The 22,315-nt window shown below is 39.5% G+C and overlaps 3 protein-coding genes across 3 annotated transcripts; 1 reads left to right on the forward strand and 2 right to left on the reverse strand.

Moving 5' to 3' along the window:
• Window positions 1–4,918: 4,918 nt before the first annotated feature.
• Window positions 4,919–5,634, reverse strand: LOC128737139 (signal recognition particle 19 kDa protein). The gene is made up of 2 exons (XM_053831704.1): window positions 5,313–5,634; window positions 4,919–5,253 (listed from the first exon to the last, which is right to left on the reverse strand). Exons 1-2 carry the CDS (start codon window positions 5,553–5,555, stop codon window positions 5,029–5,031), a joined length of 468 nt encoding a protein of 155 aa, XP_053687679.1. The 5' UTR covers window positions 5,556–5,634; the 3' UTR covers window positions 4,919–5,028.
• An 11,048-nt stretch (window positions 5,635–16,682) lies between these two features.
• LOC128733639 (terpene synthase) lies at window positions 16,683–20,052 on the forward strand. Its single transcript, XM_053827366.1, has 6 exons — window positions 16,683–16,941; window positions 17,017–17,171; window positions 18,518–18,662; window positions 18,723–19,083; window positions 19,152–19,279; window positions 19,349–20,052. The coding sequence occupies exons 1-6, from the start codon at window positions 16,861–16,863 to the stop codon at window positions 19,436–19,438; spliced, it is 960 nt and encodes a 319-aa protein (XP_053683341.1). The 5' UTR covers window positions 16,683–16,860; the 3' UTR covers window positions 19,439–20,052.
• A 408-nt stretch (window positions 20,053–20,460) lies between these two features.
• Window positions 20,461–21,535, reverse strand: LOC128737862 (EGFR adapter protein-like). The gene is made up of 3 exons (XM_053832595.1): window positions 21,290–21,535; window positions 20,699–21,226; window positions 20,461–20,634 (listed from the first exon to the last, which is right to left on the reverse strand). The coding sequence occupies exons 1-3, from the start codon at window positions 21,533–21,535 to the stop codon at window positions 20,461–20,463; spliced, it is 948 nt and encodes a 315-aa protein (XP_053688570.1).
• Window positions 21,536–22,315: the final 780 nt, after the last annotated feature.

The following is a 22,315-nucleotide window of genomic DNA, read 5'->3' on the forward strand; positions in this document are numbered from 1 at the left end:
ATGAATGCCGCGGGCCGCAAGAATTTCTGGCTATTCATGTGCATAACAAAGTTTGAAATAAGCGACACCAGAATCATTACAAGATTTAAATTGGATCAGAATCCACAACATGCACGAAGCATTACGACTAAACTGCGGGACCCCTATGTCATCAAAAAAAACTCTCATAAGTCCATCATCTTTCAAATCAGTCCACGGGCCGCACAAACCATCTCAAGGGGCCGCTGTTTGGCCATCACTGGTTAAGACTATCGATCTGTTAGCCATGGTAGGGATCAAAGTCAACCTCTCAAATCAGCTCTATGAGATGCAACTACGCTGTTTGTCTTGATTGCAATCCAGTTACAGTAACGCCGATATAATTTGTTCGAGTCTTTGCTATATAACGCTTACATTTATATATTAATTTGCCACTGTGCCGCTGTGACATCTGTATATCGTTACCTTATGAATGCTTAAAACAAAAGTTAAAAAAACTAACGACAATTTTGTAACAACGGTTATAGGACTGAGGAGGAACTACCTACGAACTGGTTGGAAAGTCTCATATGCCCTATTTACAAAAAGGGCCATCAACTCTAATGCAGCAATTATCGAGACATTACTCTCCTCAATCCTGCATACAAAATTCTCTCCCGCATCCTGTTTCTCAGACTGAGGCCGTTGCAGGAAACCTTTGTTGGCGAACACCAGTGCGGTTTTCGAGAGGGACGCTCCACGACGGACAAAAAATGCTCACCTTGCGACAAATCCTCGATAAATTCCGGAAATTCACATGCACACTAGCCATTTGTTTAGAGACTTCAAGACGACGTACGATTCAGTTAAAGGAAATGAGCTATGGCAGATTTATTATGCTTGAACATGGTTTTCCAATCAAACTTATAAGGCTGATACGTGCTACCCTTGATGATTCAAAATCAAGTGTCAGGATAGCGGGTGAGCGGATGAACAGAATAACAAATCCAATGACATCAGACAAAGAGTTCTACTACAGGCCCTTAAAAAGTGTCAAAAACACGATTTAAGAACACCAATTAAGAAGGGGGAATTCGTCCTTCCAGGAACAGCCTTCATTCATTGACCGAGGAGAACGGCCTGAGAGTAATAAATATTGCCTCGATTAGAAAAGTCATCTCTAGCACCTACTTTCCCGGCCGGAATGATCCACCAAATCGTATTACAGATCTTGACCAGACTACCCTCCGCCAAGAACGCTAGCACTTAGGAGCGCCAAATGGCACAAGAACTTGTTAAACTTATGTTACCAACCAATTAGACAACCTAACCGAATCCTCAAACAACAGTTCCAGCCAGAATTCGGGCTTGTAACCTGGCTTGTAAACCTTATGCGAAAGCCGATTACAACCAAATCCCGGGGTCAAGGGTTTCTACTCGCGGCTAAGTTCCTAGCAAGTTCAGTTTGTTTTAGCGGATAAGTTCTGTTCCGGCGTGGCAAGAAAAACAGCATTTTTGTGACGAATAAGACCATGAATTCGGAAGTATCTCAACAAACGGATTTCACCCTTCTTAGGTCCCATGATGGTCTAGTAGAGTCCTATACTGCCGGTGGAAGCATTACTATCTCATTGTTACATTTTGTCATTTTCGACATTTTGTTGTCAAACGTTATAATTATATATGTATTTTTATAATATGAATCGAAAATATGGTGTTTATATTAGAAAACCTCGAAAAAATTTGAAGACAATTTGTCCCACTGGAAAAATGGACGCATATTTGTCTCGCTGCATATACCATTTCATACCTATAAAATGTTTTCAAGTTGTATACAAATTTAGTGAAATTTTTCAACATTATCTCAAAGAGGGACAAACAATAACATCAAAACTAAATAATTTTGCAATTTTCTCATTTTCGTGTTTTGTAACATGAGACAGATATGCTTCCAGCGACAGTATAGAGAAGTATAATTATACGATAGCCGAAGAATTGGCAGAAACTCCCTGTGAAGACCGTGATTGAAGGAGGTGTGCACCGACTGATCATGACATCAAAGGGAATTTTTTCAAAAGGGGGTTGTTAGATAGAATTTTCCTTAAATAAATGGGTTAAAAATATACGCATTAGAAAGTGCCCCATTGTAAATGATCTAAGCTTTAAAATTATACCCATTGACGGAACTAGCGCTCATTACTAGGAGGGGCTATAGCTTCCGGCATTTTTTTCGACCATTTTATTTGGTCGGCCAACTCCATTTTTCTAGGGGGGGCTAAATCTCTCCTATGGGGGCTTAGCAAACCCCCTTGCCCACCCCCCACCCCCTAGTTCCGCCAATGATTATACCATTTATTTTAAATTATTATTCACATGATAAACATGGAAAGAAAACTGAGTTTAGAAACGAGGGACGCCAATTTGATCTTTGCCAAGGGCGCCAGAACGCCATGCTGCGGCTCTGCGGATCTGAATAAGTGTATAAATACCGGAGGACTGTTTAGAAGACATAATTTCCTATATCTACCAAGCGTGCATAAAAATGGACTAATTTCGGATGGCGCTGAAAAAATTTCAAAGCACGAAACGATAAACATAATAAAACGATAAACATAGTAAAACATAATTTTCTATTTAAATGAAATTTTCAGACTATTTTATCAGTTTATTAGAAACATATTCCTTTTTTTTACTTTTTTAAGTTGCAAACCAATTTAATTAAACATGATGGAACACGTACAAATGTAATTCTTTTTAGCATGTTGACTGATTAAACAGAAATGAGTTAATAAGCGCCTTATTTCGTCTGTAACCAAAACCAGACCCCTATCAGAACGTCACGTTTTCGTAGCAAGAATCACAGCTCACTTTCTAAATGTATTACACAAAGCTGTAACTACATGTGCACTTAAACGACAGCTGGTGCGAGCACCTCACGAACCATCTCTTATCCGAGGCAAAATTTGCTTTGGGCCCGATAAAAAGTTTGTGTTGTAAACCTAACAATATTAGTACATACAGATGTTAGCGCCCTGATTAAACCACCAGCGTGGCGCGGAGTGAACGAAGAGTCAAACCAATTATGCCAGATTGCAGTCAAAACAAGCATCACTAACGTCGTTGCATCTAGCGTTAGAGGTACATTTAGGCGTTTTGGTCATACATTCCAGTTATCTACGTTATAGTGAATCTAGATTTACAGCAAAAAAAAATTTTTCGTCGAAGTTACAGAAAATTTGGTTGAGTATTGTCAAATGAATCAAAATTGAGTCAAAGCGATCGAACCATCCCTGCTATCACTACGAAAGTGACGTCGTTTAGCATAAAGCTTGTGCTTGTGCTATTTCAACCCTCAATTCAACTTGGTCCTGGGCAACTCGTTACCAATTTCCCAGGCGTCTCAGAAGTCGCAAGCTGCTTTCGACGTTGCCAAGTCATTTTCCATATCAGACCTCTTTGCGGTAGGTAGGGTCTTTGAAGAGAACAGTTTTTTTAAAGTCTCCGGCTTACTTAAACTTCAAGATTTTAGCCAAGTGTAGATAACAAAGATTGTTCGCAGCTTCTTACGCTCGAGCACGGCATGTCGTTATGGTTTAAAGCCCATGAAAAGCTTCGTACGGGTACGGCGGTGTATGCTTTTTGATCATAACTCTCTGGTGTTGTTTTTCTCGATCAACAGCGATCTCAAGTGGACAAATTCATTTATCACTACTAATCCGTCGTTGTCAATGATTACCATCTGTTGGAGGCGCAAATTCGTTTCCTTCGCGGCTGTACTTTCCAAGATGTATTTGGTCCTCGTTGCAATTATTTTTGTCCTAACCCTCTGAGTTCCACTAGGCGTGAGATGCAAATTATGTCGATTTCAAAATGTGACTTTCTGTTTTTATTCAACAGACTTCGCAGCTAGCGGCTTTCAGTACAGCACAATTATCAAGCTAGTACAACGATCCTATTTTAACTACAGTATCTTCAGTATTCAAGCATACGAGGGCCGACTTGCAAGACCGGTGTTGTGCCTCGAGGTTGGCTTCGCGTGGAATTGCCTACGTGTTTACTCTACATTCTGACGAAACATTGTAATTAAAAGCAATTAAAAAGGGCTATCACTATTAGTTGTTAAAAGAGTCGGGCATAAAAATTTTTTGTGCTTTCATTTTTTCACGTGACAGGAAAATAATCAGTACACTACAATAAGAACTTGCTTTGCAAAAATTCCTCACGAAGCAAACATGCTAAAAACATTGATAAGCTTATTCAACCCAACCACAGATTAGATGTTGAATGCTAAACAACACAACTAGTCACGTTTGAAAAAAGTTCAAATATATAGGAAATTGGCGCAGTGTACGCATTTGGATTGAAGAGTTTTTTAGAGTATGGCGACCAGCTGGAACACGTAATAATGTCTATTATATAAGTTTGACGTTGAAAAGGCCTGTACAGTTTAATCATGCACTGGGTGATTCTTGTCTTGCTAGTGGTGGCTTCAGTTTGCATTGCCGCCGAAGCGCTCCCGTCAAAGGATGGTAAATGTAATTGCTTTCACTGCGACGGTACAAAACCATGCGGTTGTGGTTGTGGTAGAGGGTTAGAACCGAAAGTGAAAGAAGCTCCTACCGCAGAAGTTGAGGTTATTGAGATTGCCCGAAGCCGAGTTCGGAGGCAAAATAGTAGATTCAGAAGACGACGACCATGGAGGAGGGCACGTAACAGACCAAGTTCTGCGGCCGGATCGGAATCAATGGTGGCTCAACCAGGAAGTTATGTTCCAGACGGGCCTCAAGGACCATTTGCAATGTTTAGAAATATGGTATACTAATCTTAAGCAAGTTTACAATATATGAATTATTACTTTAGCTTGGTCCCTTATTACAGCAACGGGGAAGCAGATTCAACAGCTTTTTTTAGGCGTTCGAAGAACCGTTCTGCGTTTATCCGTGAAATATTATAATTTTTATCCAGTTGAATGAAAATAATCTATTTTAAGACATTATTTCCTCAATACAAAAAAAACAGAAAACCAGAAAGGACTCACCGAAAGAAATATTTTCAAAAACCAACTTTTTCCTATCGCCTTTTTCCTTTACCCTTTTTGTGAGATTGTCCACCAGAGCCACTGGATGTGGCTTGCTGTTGAGTGGGCTCCGTCGATTTTCCCTGTCTAGTTTTTAGTTGTGGAATCATCTTGCCTATGTATAACAAAAGACTATCTCTGGTCGGATAATCCTTCTGTATCGAACTCCCGTCGTTGTTTTTCAACTGAACACGAATCCTTCCTCTAAAAGCAAGTTCCTAAAAGACAAAAAAAAACAATTATATAGAAACATGGAATACAACGTTACCATGTTCACCTTAGACTTTTCCCGCGAGTACTGTTTGTTTTCCACTATCACACTTAAACCGAGCACCTGTAGTACGTCACGAATTTCCTGAATAGATGGATTTTCTACGCAATTGTCCTTCGGAATACGACGACCTTCCTGGCGAGTTTTCTTTCGGTTCACGTACGCTGGGTAGATACAAATCCAGCGTTCTCTGTCGCTATGTTGGAGAGCGGAATTCCAAGGGCGTAAAGGAACCGGAGCAGAGGCCATTTGCGTACTAGTTTAAGTTTTTAATGTTATTTTATCCAGATACGAGACTTCGCGTAATTTATATTGCATTCACGCTTACGAAAACATACACGATACACGTCCGAAAGTAACTGTCAAAATTTCCTATCATCAACATGATGACATATTTTAAGGTAACATAATTGTCGCATTGCACTGAAAATAATTTTATGTGGAAGAAGGTTCGTGGAAAAACATCCCATCAAGAAGACTGGCAACTCTGCCAAAAGTCGAGCGACAGTGGCAGCAATGCTATCTGCCGAGTTAAAGTTGAACTATCACATATTAGTATGTGTACATTAGAATATGGATGTAGACAAACACGTATGCAATGCATTGCCACGCTCGCACACATCTTTTCCTACCAATATTGTGCATTTACTTAATCGATGGATTCCGAGGGGAGTTCAGGTACTGTTTCAAACGTTCCAAAGGTAAAAAAATGACTAAATTGGCAACACAGTTCGTAATGTTTTATCGCCATAACTGGCAACACAGGCTCATTGCGTTTCTGTCGCAACCTTAATCGTGACTTCGTGTTAATCATACAAAAGCATTAAACAAATTGTTACCCAAGCAACCAAAAGTTGAAATTTCACTTAAGGAACAAACTTGAAAGTTCATATTTGGTTCAAAATTAGTTCCGCAGAACTTTCTTGCTGAACAACCAGGCACTACATTTGTAAACCGAACTTCATTCTCATTAAAGTACCGTTAATATCTGTAGCAACTTGAAAGTCCAACACGCAGCCTGAAAGTTCAACATGCAACTTGAAAGTAACTTAGAGTTCGGATAATGGTGTCTAAGGAAGGTTAAAAAGCTTTATGTCTATGGAGCTGTTGCTTGCTAAGCAGCTTTGCCTGTAATTAACCGAACTTCAAAGCTTCCTTCAGCTCGCTGCATAGAGCGCTAAGCAGCTTCTGAAGAAACTTTGGCAAAAGTTTATAAAACAGCACTTGTAGTTCTATTTTTATACTTTTCCATTTTCTACCTCCGCCTCCTCCTAACTTTTGCAAAGTCGGTTCATGCGATTAAGATAGACCATTTAAAAAAAGCCTAACTAACACCGACCGCTACTGGATTTGAACCCGAGCGTTCCTCGTTGCAAGCCTATCCTGATGCATTGCGCCATCTCTGACGCCGCTAGTGACATGAATTTTGCCGATGAGTTGTTCTTAAAAGTAAGTTCGTTTCGGGGCTGTGGTAAATGAGAAATTAGCACATCGAGTAAAAACGATGCAAATGGCATATTCCAGCAACGGAGCAGTGGTATGCGTCTAAGTCACCGAAAAGAAGTACTCGAGTTCAAATCCCCGAGGTTTATGTTGGAGGTGTGTGGTGTAAGTTACAATAAATTAATATTTATAAAAAAACAGTCAATAATTAACCGAAATTAAATACCTTAGTTAATGAGAAATGTCATGAATCTGCAAAACAGGAAGAAGTGGAGAAATATTCCCCCAATCTTTTTTATTTTAAAAATTATTGGAGTTTCTTTTTGGGCTGAACAGTGTTCTATATAGCGACTCAAGTGAACTTTTTGCGAACTTTCTAGTTCTGTTAGAAGTTACTTTGTATTCCCTTCGAAGTTGAAACATCAAATATGAACTTGAAAGTACGGTTAATTACTTAAAAATGAAGTTGAATAGAGTTCTATTCATGATCATTTCGTTGGCTGATTAAGCCAAAAAATCCCCTTTTATCGGAACTTTTGGTTACTTGGGTATTGCTTTATTATTGCTTGTTTGGATAATGAAGGATAAGCTACGCTTTACTCACTATAGAGCTTGCTAATTTGTGGTTGTGTTGGTGATTTGTTTTCCCCCAGTTTGAAAAACGTCATAGAAAAACCAACAGCAGCAGCAACAAATCGCGTGTACGTATACGCGGCATAGTGTGCGTACGGTAGCTGTCAGCAATCTCAATGAAATTTCGGCAAACCGGCGTTGAAAATACAAATTCATTTCATGCTGAATTTCATTCCGTTTCTTCTGATAGAACCGTAATTCCTAGGTTTATTTCACCCCATCGGCATGCAACCATGTTTTCGCCGCCAACATCTCGTGTGTGTGAAAATGAGATAGCATGTCAGCACTGCGTTTCACTCAACTGGCAGCAGTCTGATTTGAGCCCGCTGTCAAATTTTGAGCCCAGGACATGATGTCGCTGACGTTCACTGCAGCTCGATATAGAGATGTCGATGGGGTGGTTTATTTACTTTGCTCGATTGGTTCCAATAATGAAACAGCGATGATGACACAATTTGACATTTTATCTGTCAAAAGCTAAAAACGACCCTTTTTACGACCGTTCAGAAACACGACTGTTTCAACCATCGTGTCCAGTAAGGGAATGCGCGCACAATACATGTACACACAGCTTCAACTTTTGTCGGGAGGGATGCGCTGTTGCTTCTGTTGCTCGTCATTTGTATGGGCGCGAGGAAGAGATGCCAGTCTTCTTGGTGGAATGTTTTGGGTGGAAGGCACGAGTCGTTGGGTTCGAGCACGAAATTTTTAGCAGGTATCGGGTTCGGGTTTGATGAAAAAAAAATATTCGTGTTCGGATTGCATTTCCGGAGGCACACGACTTGAGACAATTTTGGCTAATATCCAAAATAAATGAGAAGTTGGCTAATATCCGTGATGCTTTCAAACTGCAAGCGCAGCACCCGATGTGTTCTTCTTTCGGATTTTTCCATCACACATTCAAACGGATCATGTGGTGTGGTGGTTTCAGGCGTAAGGCTAGAAATCGCTAAGTTTTTGGATCGAATCTTGTTATTTTTTTTCATTGCCACGACAGCCTACACGGCAGGCTTCGCAGCTCCCATTAAAGACGGCATATGATGAAGCTGCTTGCTTCTACCTTCTAGTTCCAAGCGCTTGAACCTCACGCTTCATTGGCAACTTCTTCGGATGCATGGATTAGATGCACTGAGAAAACTTTTCGTATATAGTTTATATGTGTCCCACCTGCAGATTTTTACAATGTACCCAGTAAATGATCTTTATGTCCCAAACAGTTATCATTTATGTGCAAGCGAAAAATTAGCACATACTATTCATATGCGTATAATTTTTATGTGTATTATAATTGCACATATTATTCATACGCGTATAATTTTTATGTGTGATTTTGGAAGGATTGTATTTATATGCGGCTCATAATCGGTAATCATATGGAATTTCATATGGAAATTTACTATTAGTTATGTACTGTTTTAAAAAGTTTAAAACCATTTTGAAGACTCGCCAGCATAAGATAATTGACAGCGTATGCACGTTTGCCAAATTTTGCCAAATGCGGGCTGATATGACGTCAAAAGGCGACAAACGCAAAACGAATTTAACTAACCATTTTCACAGTTTCATGTACTTCGCATCAATTGCCTGCCTGGCATTGGCTTTGTGATGCTAAGCCTATAGGCTAAAATCAAACTAAAACCGGTTGTCAGCCTGAGCCCATCTATGAAGCTGTCAGCTTGGGCCCGTTCTATGTTGGCTACGTTTTTTTTGTACAGATATGGTATAGGAAGTGTCATTCCCGTGTTTTTGAGTGACAGCACCTTTACTCATTTTTGCGTACCCATGGTTTTTCCAAAACTGAATACTTTTTTACTCAATTTTGAGTAGCCGAGGACGCTGATTATCGCGAAAGCGCTTTACTCTCTTTGTTAGTTATTCTCCAGAGAGTTGCACGACCTGTGAAAAAAAGCTTCTCAGATCAGCTTCGATCAGCTTTGCGGTTGAAGCTATTCGGCATATTTCGCTTTTTCATGTTCTTCGTTCTTCTCTGAATTATCGCCTGCATGGCAGGCAACAAGTATTGCTCACTCATGAACTACGGGTTAATGCGATTCACAAAGCAGCCTTCAGCTAAAGAAGCATTCAATATTGAGCGATATCATCTACATTCTTCATGAAGAATATTTTTTGGTTCTTCCTCGCGAATGAATGAATGATTTTAGGAAACAAGGGAAACCAGTTATTCATGTCGAATGGCAAAATTCGTTGTGATGGTAAACAGAATCAGAAGATTTGTTGCATTGCGGCTAGATAAACCTAAAACTTTTCCTCTTAATTCTATTATTTGGTCGGCGTTAAGTCAAACCGAACCTAGTAACAAAACTTTGATTTCGAGAAAAACGCGTTCAAAGTTTGCTGCTCTGTATGGTTTATAGCTATGAATCGTTCGAAATCTTCTCATAACTCTGGCTGTTTTATGTAGTCTGATTAGTGTAATGTAGCTTAGAAATTTCTTGATCGTTTGCTGTCATTAACTCATTTTATTAAATGTTGCGACTTGGGCCGGTCGAAGTCAAAGTCCAAGTTTGCTACTACTGTGTAGTTTAAAGGTTTCAATCGTTCGAAATCATTTCGTATCTTTGGCTGTTTAAAACATTTATGTATTCTGATTAGAGTGAATTGTCGCTTTGGAAATTCTTAACCGTGTGTTGTCAATAATTTAAATTATTTAAATTTTGCGACTTGGTCCGGTCTGATTTGAGGGGGTGAGAAGGAAAAGGGTGTAAGTGACAAAATTGGAAAAATCGAGATAATGGTAGGAAAGGATACTTTGAGTAAGGTTTTATGCATGCCAGAAAATTCACGTCAAAATTTTACCGTTTAATGACTTTTTTAAAAACATGAAAAAAACGAGCAAAATAAAAGTTGGTTTTCGTTTGGAAGGAAAGGGGTGTAAGTGCACTATCTGAGCAATTCTAACTCAACTAACAAAACGGTTTGTCTCGAATATTTTTTAATGAAATGAAAGTTTGCTGATATGTTAGATGCCACACAAGGATTCATTTTCTACGAAACTTAATTATTTTCGTCAAGAGTAACTTTTCAAAAGGGCGTATTTATAAATGGGATTTTTTTAAATATCGTATCTCGGAAACCACTTCTTTGTTAAAAATGACGTCAACGGAAAAGTTATAGGAAATTAAGTATATTTTCGGAAAAAATACACTGAAAGAAAAAACTTTTCAAAATCAAGACAAAAATCATTAAACTTGAATTATCAAAACATGTCCCCTCAGATTTATCTCATTTTTATTAAAGATAGCTTAAAACATGTTCTAAAATGTCTTTCGATTTTCTTTTAAATCTGATAAATTTTTCAAAAATATCCAAATTTTCCTTTTTTTGTAAAACCAGAACAAAATCGAATGCTACGCATTATCATGTTATGTCATTTTAACTTTTTTTAGGCCCAGCCGTTCTCAAGTTATGCCACTGTTTGTATTTTATGAAGTTTTTGTCCTTCCGACGTGAGGCAACTGAAGGGGGAGGGGGGGGGGGGGGGCAATGTGATTTTTTTAATCAAGTAAAACAATTTTACATACTATCGGCCAGGCTGCTATTACTCAAACTATTTTCCCGAAGAAAGTAATATTTTACCATGATATATAAAGTACAGTGGACCCCCGTTCGTTTGAACGATTCCTCATGCAAACTAACGGGGTTACTTTTTAATTTGAACAACTGGTAACCCGAAATATGCTGAAACCTCTGTGAACTGGCCGCCCTGCTCTTTGTTATTGTTTTGGTGGTTTGTTTTAGTCGGCAGTTGCAAGTGCGAATATTGCATTTTCTGATCGAATTTCTATCTTAATCGTTAGGAAAACGAAATGTGAAACCGATTAAACACGCTAGGTCAGTACAAACAAATCGTGTTTATGTGCATTGTCTGCATAAACAAATGATGTTATATTGAGAATGACATTTGAACCATTTTTAATTTGCACGTCGTGCAAACCAGCGGGGTTCGAATTAAAAAGTGTTCAGATTAAAAATGGTCAAACGAACGGGGGTCCACGGTATACAAATATACGCTAGAGCCGACGGATGAGAAAATTCTGAGCTTCTAGCACGAATTCGAACAATGGAATTTCCGAAAACCATTCAAAAAAAATTTCCCTCGGTTTTGTCGTTTTTCGTATATTTTTGCATAGAAAATAATAACGTACATATTATAAGCAAGAATAGATTCGGTTTTCATGTTTAAACCTTAAATAAAAATTCTTAAAATCCATGTTTTTTTTGCTCGATTAAAAAATTCACTTTGTTTTTTTTCGCCCCCCCCCCCCCTTCAGTGGCCGAACACCGGAAGGACAAAAGCTTTATAAAATATGTATTTGTAATGGCCTAATTCAAGAATGTGCTAGGTGCAATTGTGATATTTCTCTTCCTGGGGTGCGTAAACATTTCTTAGCGTCACCCAGTTAATTTATTTTATCAACACCTTTATTAATTTTAAATATATTCGTATGGTTAGGAAAATATATCACATAGATGATCATTTTTTCAGTCCTCTATGAATATATGTAAAATATCAGTAACTACGGAAACAATATGAAATTGAATGAGATACATAATTGTTTGTCCAGTGCAAGTCTTTGTTGATTGCAAGAACGCAAAATTTGTTTGAAATTTGTATAGGAAAACTAGTTCTTGCTATTTTAATTCTACGAGTAACTATTTCTATAAACCAGCTACAGATCAAACCGATTTTGGCACGTTTCACGGATTATTTTTAACACGACCGTATTCGAAAATCAGTTTTATTCTTTTTTAAAAACAAAACTGACATCTCAGAATATTTCTTCGAGGCAATTCTGAAGGCTTAGCGGACAATTCCCGGTTCGGTTTGGCGAATTCTGCGCGAAGTCACAAGCACACGTACATACACCACAAATACACACATACTCATATACATACATGCAAGCACACATACATACATCAATACATAAAATCGACACTTGATAGATGTTTTGGTTATCCTCGTTTTGACGGTTTTATATACGTTCCTAAGTATTCAAGTTTAAATATAGTTTATTTTCGTTTGATAGGTTTAAACAGAACAGTTTTCAAATAACGTTTGCTTATATACTTATATAAAATTCAATAGTGATGTTTCATTTGTCACCAAGATCATCCAAATCTGTCTATCGACTCTGAGAAAAGTGAGTGCAAAACGTTCTTAAGTACACACATACGTACACTCGCGCATACGTACACTCACACATACATACATACACACTCAAGGGGTCGGACACTCAGCACATAGTGCCCCGGCACTGCAGAGATATTAAACGGCACACCTCTAAAGCCTTATAAAAATAACATTTATAGGGCTTTATACACCTCCGGTTCAATTTTACATATGAAATGGGAGCACTGCCAGTTGTCAAAATCATCTCGCACGGTTGCCAGATCTATCAGATTTTAACGAATTTAACAAATCTTGCAGTTCGGCACTTTCGGTACAGCACTGGCACAGTTCGGTTCGTTTCAAGTCGCCTAACATAAAAACGGCTGTGCCGAGTGACCGACCCCTTGTACACACTATTTTCTAAGGTTTCCAAAAATAAAATACGGAAACAGTTTGCTTTTACATTTTATCCGTTATCTGCAGCCAACTAAACTAAGCTATTAATCATCGCCTCGGTGATAAATTTTTGTTCGCTTCTTCATGAAGATCGAAGCATTCGAAGAAGAGTGAAGAATATCATGTACGCTTCGCACTAGGATTGGGCAAAATTCCCGAAAGTATCGATAATTGAATATCAATATCAAATCCGCCGCTTTATCGATACCGTCGATATATCGTTCGTTAAGCATCGATATTAGATTTATCGATACTATTCAAGGCGGCATTCTGGGATAAGGAAATGCTACACAAAAAAGGATTCATAAAAGTTAATCAATAAAAAACATGTTGAGCTAAGAGAGTGCCCCCAAAACACGCACGCAACACATCACTCGCTCCAGTGCAGCTCTATTTTGGACACGTCGCTTTGTACGGGAAACCGCACCACCTATTCGCGCCCGACTGAATCGTATGCTGCCCCAAAATCCACAAAAATATAATGGGTTGTACTCCCGACACATCTGGATGATTTGCCGAAGAGTAAAAATTTGATCCGTAGTAGCACTGGCCTCCATAAAGCCCACCTGATACTTCCCTACACACTCTCCTGCACAGGGGATAGACGACGCAACAAAAGCTGGGAGAGCACCCTGTTGGTGGCTTTGACCAACGTTATGCTGCGGCAATTGCAGCAATCTATCCGATCGCCCTTTCCGTAGATGGGACAAACCACACCCTCAAACCACTCGTCCGGCAGCCCTCTCCCAAACCCCTGAAACCATCCAGTGAGGTGTCGTTGCTGGCGGTTATTGACCATTCCTGCAGAATTCCACCGGGAGTTGCTCCTTTCCGGTTCTAGCTCTTTTCGATCTCTGTCCCACCTCTGTCACTTTTACCGCTATTATGGCGTGTACAAAGCTGGAAAGTCTTTGTTATTGCCGTCAACGCCCAATAATACTTTCTGTGCTCTCGGATCAGTTCTGAATTGTATAAGAGTCAATTCCAATAAAGTAAATTTGAGAATTAAGCTTAGTAGATACCTGAAAAGAAAACAGCACGAGAAAAAATTCTGAAAATATTGCTCTCTTGAGCATTTCCTGGCCTAGTTTTAGCCTATATTTTTTTAGCTGCATATCCCGCTTTATCAAAACAGTATCGGGATGAAATTATCGATTTAGCATAATATCGACGTCTTAAGTATCGATGAAAAATATCGAAATATCGGCCTTCGAGTATCGATATTGCGGGTATCGATACGGTATCGCCCAATACTACTTCGCACCGCAAACGTAGAGTGACTATATACAGAGTGGCGACAATGTCAAAATTGGAATGATAATTATCTGTCAGTGTCATTCCAATCGAGCAGACAACCTATCCAACGCGTATGCAGGAAAGAGAAAGAAAAACCTAGGATAAACCGCATTGCATACATTTGGGATGACTTGGCGCCACTCTGTATATAGTCACTCTACGCAAACGGACCGAAGGCGAAGAATAGAAAGCGCAAAGATAAAACACAAATGTTCGGCCTATGTATTATTCTCTCGCAAGTCACATCGCTGCAAGCTTTGTAGTGTTATTATTATCTTCATTCTGGAGCAGTGAGGCGTTAAGGGCTGCGCACAATTAATACTTTATGGTAGCGTTGGAGTTTACGGCTGGTTATCCGTTTGATCCGTTTTGTACTAAATTTAAAAACGGACGCAAAACGGAAAGTGAACACACAATCAATCCGTTCGATGACACCAGAAAAGCAGCATTGCCATATCAGCAGATTTCGCTTAGATTTATCAAAGTTTATTAATGAATTATTCCTACAGGTCAAACATGAAACCCTTTAAATGTATATACTATATTATATTAACCTCGTAATTGCCCTGTACGCTAATAACTTGCTGTGAAGTCTGTCGGTAAACAAGGGTCCAGTCTCAAAGGAATTTATATCCAAGGCTTTGCTTTGTTTATCGATTGATACCATCTAAATTCTAGATGTTTTCCTCAAAAACGAAGTGAGTTTTTGTTATTTAACTTGATAACTTTATCTCTATACCTCTACCTTTAGTCAAACAGCGTGAATCGAATTTTTTATTTCTGACTGCCTGATTGCTCGATCTTACTCGGGGCCCCTTTGTCTCTCAGTTACTTGTACATCTGTAATTGTAACCACTGACGAACTGACAGGACACATAGAAGAAAATTTTTTAAAAACCATCGTCCTACACATTTTGCTTGCACACTAGCACCCTCTGTTATGCATGTTGCGAAGTAGCTTGCATTTGCAGGGTTTTATGCTGTAGGGTTTTTACATTTGTATGGTTTTATACTGAAAACTCGAAGCAACACTCGCGCGCCGCGGTGTGGCCATGTTGCTAAACATGCTTTTTTGAAAAATGAGTGATTTTTGATTGGTCGAAGGAATTAACGCGAGTGTCTCGTCTGTTTGTCTTTGATGTAACGAAAATTGTCATAATGCAAGAAACAAAACGCTTTTCTTGTCTACTTCCTTTGTCAGTTTCCTTCATGTTGTCCCTCAGCCACTTGTAAATCTGTCTTCTTCTCGGAAATCCGTATAAATCGACAAATAGTCTTTTTTATGTTTTTGAACCTTCCCCTTGTTAATGGCCACCGTATTCCATCTTTCAGAAATCCAGCCACTTGCCATAACTGCTTTCTCCCCCTGTTAGGGATCCCCCTTATTGCAAACCCCCAGTGCTGGTTCCCTTCTGTCAAGAAACATATGTGCCAAGTTTGATGAAGAACCGTCCAGGCGTTTCGGAGTTAGGGCCTCCCCCTGTTAAGAACCCCCCTCTCTTGTCAACCCCTTCAGTTCTGATTCCCTTATGTCAAGGTATATGTGTGCCGAATTTGGTGGGGAACGGTCAAGGCATTCTGGAGTTATGGTGGAACATACAAACATACAAACAAATATACAGTATTCTCATGCTCAATTTTATATATGTAGATAAAAACAGTTTTATCCAACAATCACCGTGATATATTTAGATAAATCTATCATTTTGTATTATTTTGATAAAAAACATGATTTTCATCATTTCGTTTTTTTCGTTTCGTTAATCACCACGAACAGCAAAAGAAACGGCAGCACTTTTGCCGCAATGTTACACGCAATATTTGAGACGTTTCAAATCTTGCGGGTGACTTTGCGGTAAATGTTGCGTTAGTACAGTTTAGTACTCAGCCGCAAAGTCAATCCGGATACATTGTGGGTTGTTCCATATGATTCCATGCATTTAAAGTAGCTGTCAAAATGCCGCTAACGCAAACGTACGTATTCTGCGCCGGCCTTTATTGAATCTTCGAATGCGTTCCTGCTTGAAGACTAAAAATAGGCGTTATGATGCGATTATCAGCAAGCCTGGCCGAGGTTGAGCGTGTTTGGACTTGGATGCATTCAACCTTGCAGGGGCTTGCGATGGGTGCCATGTTTTTGTTGCCAAAATCTCAGCATCACATCTCGACAAGGTTGGCAGCAAATTTACCTGTCAGACGGGCGCTTTTCTTGCAATAGCGCCCTTCGTTAAGTCGACTGTCAAACACCGTGCGACATTCGCCCCTTTGCTAATTCTATCTAGATTTAAGCATTCAACGATGCATTCTTCTCTTTTTTTCAGTGTAACAGATCCTGAAGCGCTCTACTTCTGGCAACTCTATTGTGTGTCTCTTTAAAAATGACGTTTTCTTGGCCAGCCACTCAGCCAGAAGAAGTAAAGAGACGAACCAGACACGGCAAGGCCACGGTTACGGTACGGTTAGTCATTGTGTTTAGAGGGTTTTGAACTTACCGGAGCTGGTAAGCTGCTTGGTGAGCCGAATTGTATTTCGTGGAGGCTCTATATCCTGTGCACAGTTTAGTTACGAGTAGTGGCAAAAGTATAGTGTAAAACAATGGGTAACTTCAACATGGATGAGTTCAACGAAATATTGGAAAAGTGTCGGGATCAGTCGCTGCAAAAGGAACAGGATGCTGTAAGACAGTTTGTTGATTTTTGATAAACCCGCATGAGTATTTGGATTTGTAAATAATGTTGGATATGTTTGTAGATTCTGTTGGAACCGTTCACATACATCCAGCAAATACCCGGTAAACAGTTCCGTTCGAAAATGGCTCTGGCTTTCAACCACTGGCTCAACATTCCGGCGGAGAAACTGGCCGCTATCGGCGAAGTAGTTCAGATGATGCACAACTCTAGTTTGTTGTAAGTATTTCGTTCTTTGTGATGAAGGTTCTTTGGTTCATTGAAGGAAAGCAGATATGAGCAAGCCGTGTGGCTTATATCGTAAACAGTTCTTGGTAGTGATACTCAGTTTCAGTCGTAAAGATAGGAGATAACTACCGTGCTGATTCACTTGGAATGAGTCAGTTTCTCAGTTAAAATATTCTGCATACTATTTGCAATGAAGGTCTATGTTTTGTCTATCGATGGATGCCTCTAGCAATCTTTCTCCTTGTTTCTCCTGTTTCAGTTGCCTGTAGCAAGCGTCAAGGTGAATGCGTAATGTTTGTAAATAATCTACATTTTACAGCGTTGTGCAAATTCGTTTTGTACGTGCATATCAAGTTGATCCATTTGAGTTGAATGGAGGACAGAGAGCCGAAACTCTAGCCAAGCTTGCAGGTATATAATTGCTCTGCAAGGGCACGAGCTTGATTTTGAATATCTTGCTGCTAAATTCTAGAAGTGAAACAGTGGTTTTCTGTATCTGAAACCAGAGCTGTGTTGCTCTGTGTGTACACTGGTCTTACTTATTTTTATTTATTTGATCGGACAACTTTAGCCAAGGAAAGTTATAGAGTTTATATAAAATTTATGAATTAGGTATTGCTCTATATCAACATTCTCGATTTGATAGTGACAAAAGATGCCCATTAGGTACCAACTCACCGGTTGCCTGCTTAAACATCTACAAAAATTATCTCATGATGCATCTACATTAACCAAATTCAGGTCACAGAAACAAATAATAATCGAAATTGAAATAACCATGTAAGTACCCTTAATAATGCGATTGTGGATGCATTATCTTACATCAGGAACGATGATATTTTCCGCTATTGATTATGATGCTATTGCCGTTGCTTAGAATGGAGATTAAGTAAGCAATCACAACCATCAATGGGTATTAGCGGTACGTAAACTGTGTACTACAGTAATCGGGACCTGCGACAAAAGATGATCATTAAGACTATCGCGGTGGCCTTTTAACCCAATGCCCTTCTGGAATACAAAAAAAGCAATCACAAATTAAATTGTAAATCGCTATTTTGTGATACTTAGCTTAAAGGTAAAGGTATAAGCTAATACTAAGAAATCGTTTATTCTAATGGGATTAGTTCCTGAAGACTCATCTAATTTATTTAAGGCAAACAGACACATATAATGGCCAGAGACAGCTTGAACTTAACCCTTGAACTTAAATTTAGTTACTAACTGTAAGAAGCAAAGACCCATCATTAACCGGCAGTACTTCGACACCATTCTGCGTTTCTCTTTTTTCTCTCTGCACCTTTTCGTTACTTTCCGGGGTTATTCACACGGTCCAGAATCGATGATATCGAAGATAACTCTATCCTTCGTAGAGGAATTCCGGTGGCACATAAGATCTACGGAATCGCGAGTACGATCAACGCCGGCAACTACGTGCTGGTGTTGGCACTCGCCAAGGTGCATGCGTTAGGCCATCAAGAGGTGAGTTTTTTTTATTTCAATTTTCTTAATTCAATAATTATGTGGTTACTTTTACGATAGGCCCAGGAGGTGGTGACGGAACAATTGCTGGAACTGCACCGCGGCCAAGGGATGGAAATTTACTGGAGGGATAATTTTATCTGTCCAACCGAAGCGGAATACAAGCAGATGGTGATACGGAAAACCGGGGGCCTGTTTATGCTGGCCATTAGACTAATGCAACTGTTTAGCGATAACCAGCAGGATTTTACTAAACTGACGGCTATCTTGGGATTGTCGTTCCAGATACGAGACGACTACTGTAATCTTACTTCTAAGTCCTACTCGGATAACAAAAGCTACTGTGAGGATCTGACGGAGGGCAAATTTAGCTTTCCAGTGATACATGCTGTGCGAAACCAGAAGGATCGACAGGTGTTGCGTGAGTTATGACGGATTTACCAGCTGCTTGGTTCAGGCTGTCTAACATCGAGTTTTGTATTATTGTAGATATCTTACGACAAAGGACGCAAGACGTGGAGGTCAAACGGTATTGTGTGTCTTTACTTGAAAAGCTTGGTTGCTTCAAGTATACCGAAGAAGTCCTGGAAGCACTTGATAAAGAGGCTAGGGTTGAAGTAATTCTATTGTTACTTATAATATACTTGCAAATATTTAGAATTCAACGTATTTTTTTTTAAATTCAGATCGAACGTCTTGGATCCAACCCAATCATGCTGGCACTGCTGGATGAGTTGCTGAACTGGAAAGCCGACGACACGTATAAAGAAAAATGAGTATCTGCCCAGATCCTTTAGGCATTTCGTTTCGTTTGTTTTTTATAAAGAGTTTCAGTTTGCACGAGAGCACGCAGTCTAATCTCCCTTAACCTAGGCAATGAATGGTGTATTATAATTTTTCACGCTAAGTTCTAAACTTAATTAGTCAAAAGTAGTCGCGCCGATAAAATGAGTTAGTATCATTAGCATTTAATGACAAAAGCAGAAGAAAAGACGAATGGTTTCCTTAGGAATATATTTTGTAAATTATTATAAAAATAAACTTTTGTCCATATATTTTGAAAGACACATTTAACCAAAGTGAGGAAGAAACACTAACTAGGGCTACCGGTCGCCAAAAAAAGTGGCCCCTAGCTCCAAATTTGAGAGATCTAATGTTTTGGTGTAAAAGTACAACAAGAGTAAAACGTTTTTGTTTTCCATCGAAAGCACGTTCCGTAAATTTCAATCTCCTATTTCTACAAAATTAAGGATTGCACCGCCTCTGAAAATCTGCAATCTTAACGCACTGACTATAAGCGAGCTCAAAGCTCAACATACCGGCAAGTACGGTGAAACATAAGTGTTTTTGTGCACACTATTTATGTACCGTATGTGAGCGGGAAATATATACAGATGAAAAAAAAAATGGACGCAGTTTTCTTATTTGATCAAAATGAAAAGGGATTCAAACGCCATGCACTCGCTAAATCATTACATTTTATTTATCTATAATTGTTCAACATTTAATCTATCTTTCGATTGTATAATTGTACAATGTAGATGATATTTTCGAACTTTATGAATTTAACATTTGATTACATTTTAATCTTCCAATAGCCCTAGCTCGAAGCTAGCCATATCGATTAAAGCCAAATTTGTTTGTCTATATAATTTCAACCGGATAACACATTTCGTAGTATGTTAATGGTTAGATGACTAGTTGAACTATTTTATAACCAGAATATAATTCGCATATAATTATTTGTTAGATCTCATATTTATAATTTCCACAGATTTAACTTCACTAAAGTTCAGCTCTAATCTTCTAGTATCTTTTGAAATTCGTTCAAAGAACCGTACATTTCCGGATCCTCCTGCCGTTGGCCCACCTGCGGGGGACGTGGAAGCGCTAAGGGAACGGGAAGCAGCTCCGGCATCACAGAATGGTGTGTTATCAGTGCTCTCAGCGAGCTAAATTCCTTGGTGAAGCCCTGCAATGATCAGCAAATTCATAAAATGTCTTATTCTCTATCACGGTATTCTATTTTATATTACCTTAATTTTATAACCTCGTATCGTCCTTAAAATTAAATAATGCGCTACTTTTGGTGCCGGTGGTGGTACTCTGAGAGACAGAGCGAAACAGCCTGGTTTAGTGGTGCTTTGGCGCACCAGAAATGCTCCCGGATTCTGTCGACAGAGAACTTCCAACGAGATCTCGCGGGGAATGCCAGCCTGGAACCAGGGAGCACCTTTCAGTTCATGCTGTTCCTTCAGGCTGAGGCTGTCGTTGCGCAGGGAGATTGGCGCGCCAGGCTGCGGATATAGAGCAACCTGGCTGTGGTTGTAACGCGGCGATCCTTCCGCGCCGATCGGTTGGGTTGCGGTCAGCGATCGCTGACATGAATCGCCAAATTTGTTGAACACATTATTCGCCTCCGCAGTGTCGCCGCATATGCCCTCGTTCACATAGCCGTCGGAAATGGTTTGAGATGAGCTGGAAGAGCTTGACGGTGACGAACTGTGAACCAGTGGTCTGCTGTCTTCGGCCGGCCGCAGAATGCCCATGGTGAGGCGTTTCACCTGCAATAATCAATATAAAAATTAGCATACGTAAGCATATGTAAGTCTGCTTAAATAACTCACTAAAGGTGGTTTCTCTGCTATCCTCCGGCAGCTGTTCAACTCCGTCGGGGAGTTTTCCTCTTCGGAGTTGTTCGGTCGGGACACATCTAGCAGATTGTTGGTATGGTGAAAGAATATTCCCGGACTAGGTGCCGATGACACCGGGATCCCGACGGTGTTTCGTGCGACAGCCGTGTTGACTGTCAGCCGGGGATGATTGTTGGGAGTCGTTTCGATTTGGTTACTGTTCAATGCGGTGCAGTTCATATTCGTACTATCAGGACATCACGAGCCGTCGAAGATATAGAAAGAGTAGCGATGCAGGTTTGATGGAGCTAAAAGTAAACATTTAAGAACAAAACTGTTATTAAAACCATTGTAGACGTGAACTACAAAACATAGCATGGATAAAATTAATAGAAAGTTTGAACGTAGAATTTATAAAACATATGGCTTGAATCGCTTGACTCCACTGGGCTCGGGGATAATTATGTTACATTACTAATTGAACTGACTGCGAATAAAATGATATACCAGACTGCTTAAGAAATGGCGGATCCTGGGAATGCAAGAAACACTGGCTAAAGCAGCCATGAAACCACAATTGATTTACGAATATGATGGAATGACGCTGCGGCATTCAAAGTACTGGTTGGGTTATTAGACATAAAAAAGCAACGAAATTATCAACTAGCTGTTACTCGAAAACATCCTCTGTAGAACTCTCGAATACCGTCAAAGTATTATAAACTTGAATATGCTGGGACGAAATAAACTTATAATATTAGTCAGTTCTGGACAAACAGCCAATAAAATTCAGCCAGACAAAGCACTATTATTATCACTAGTCGAAGTCTAGGAAGTCGTAACATAAGTTACTGTTGACAGAACGCCAGATGAAATCCTGGAGAACATGTTAAGCAGTGAGTGACGAGATTGTACAGAAATATCGACAACAAGAAGATTCCAACTACACGAATTAGAGTAACATTCAGAAGCAACAGAAGTCGGAATCTTCTGCTGCAACAACTACTTTAAGCCGTTTAT

Source organism: Sabethes cyaneus, chromosome 2 (genome assembly GCF_943734655.1).
Source record: "Sabethes cyaneus chromosome 2, idSabCyanKW18_F2, whole genome shotgun sequence".
Taxonomy (NCBI): Eukaryota; Metazoa; Arthropoda; class Insecta; order Diptera; family Culicidae; genus Sabethes; species Sabethes cyaneus.

Bases quoted from the DNA above. Each gene is read 5' to 3' on its own strand.
- LOC128737862 (XM_053832595.1), bottom strand. From the start codon at position 21,535: ATGAACTGCACCGCATTGAACAGTAACCAAATCGAAACGACTCCCAAC. The intron at 21,227-21,289 runs GTGAGTTATTTA...TGATTATTGCAG, and splicing joins TAGCAGAGAAACCACCTTTA to GTGAAACGCCTCACCATGGG. The intron at 20,635-20,698 runs GTAATATAAAAT...TGATCATTGCAG, and splicing joins TACGAGGTTATAAAATTAAG to GGCTTCACCAAGGAATTTAG.
- LOC128733639 (XM_053827366.1), top strand. From the start codon at position 16,861: ATGGGTAACTTCAACATGGATGAGTTCAACGAAATATTGGAAAAGTGT. The intron at 17,172-18,517 runs GTAAGTATTTCG...CACACGGTCCAG, and splicing joins ATGCACAACTCTAGTTTGTT to AATCGATGATATCGAAGATA. The intron at 19,084-19,151 runs GTGAGTTATGAC...GTATTATTGTAG, and splicing joins GAAGGATCGACAGGTGTTGC to ATATCTTACGACAAAGGACG.
- LOC128737139 (XM_053831704.1), bottom strand. From the start codon at position 5,555: ATGGCCTCTGCTCCGGTTCCTTTACGCCCTTGGAATTCCGCTCTCCAA. The intron at 5,254-5,312 runs GTGAACATGGTA...TTTGTCTTTTAG, and splicing joins ACTCGCGGGAAAAGTCTAAG to GAACTTGCTTTTAGAGGAAG.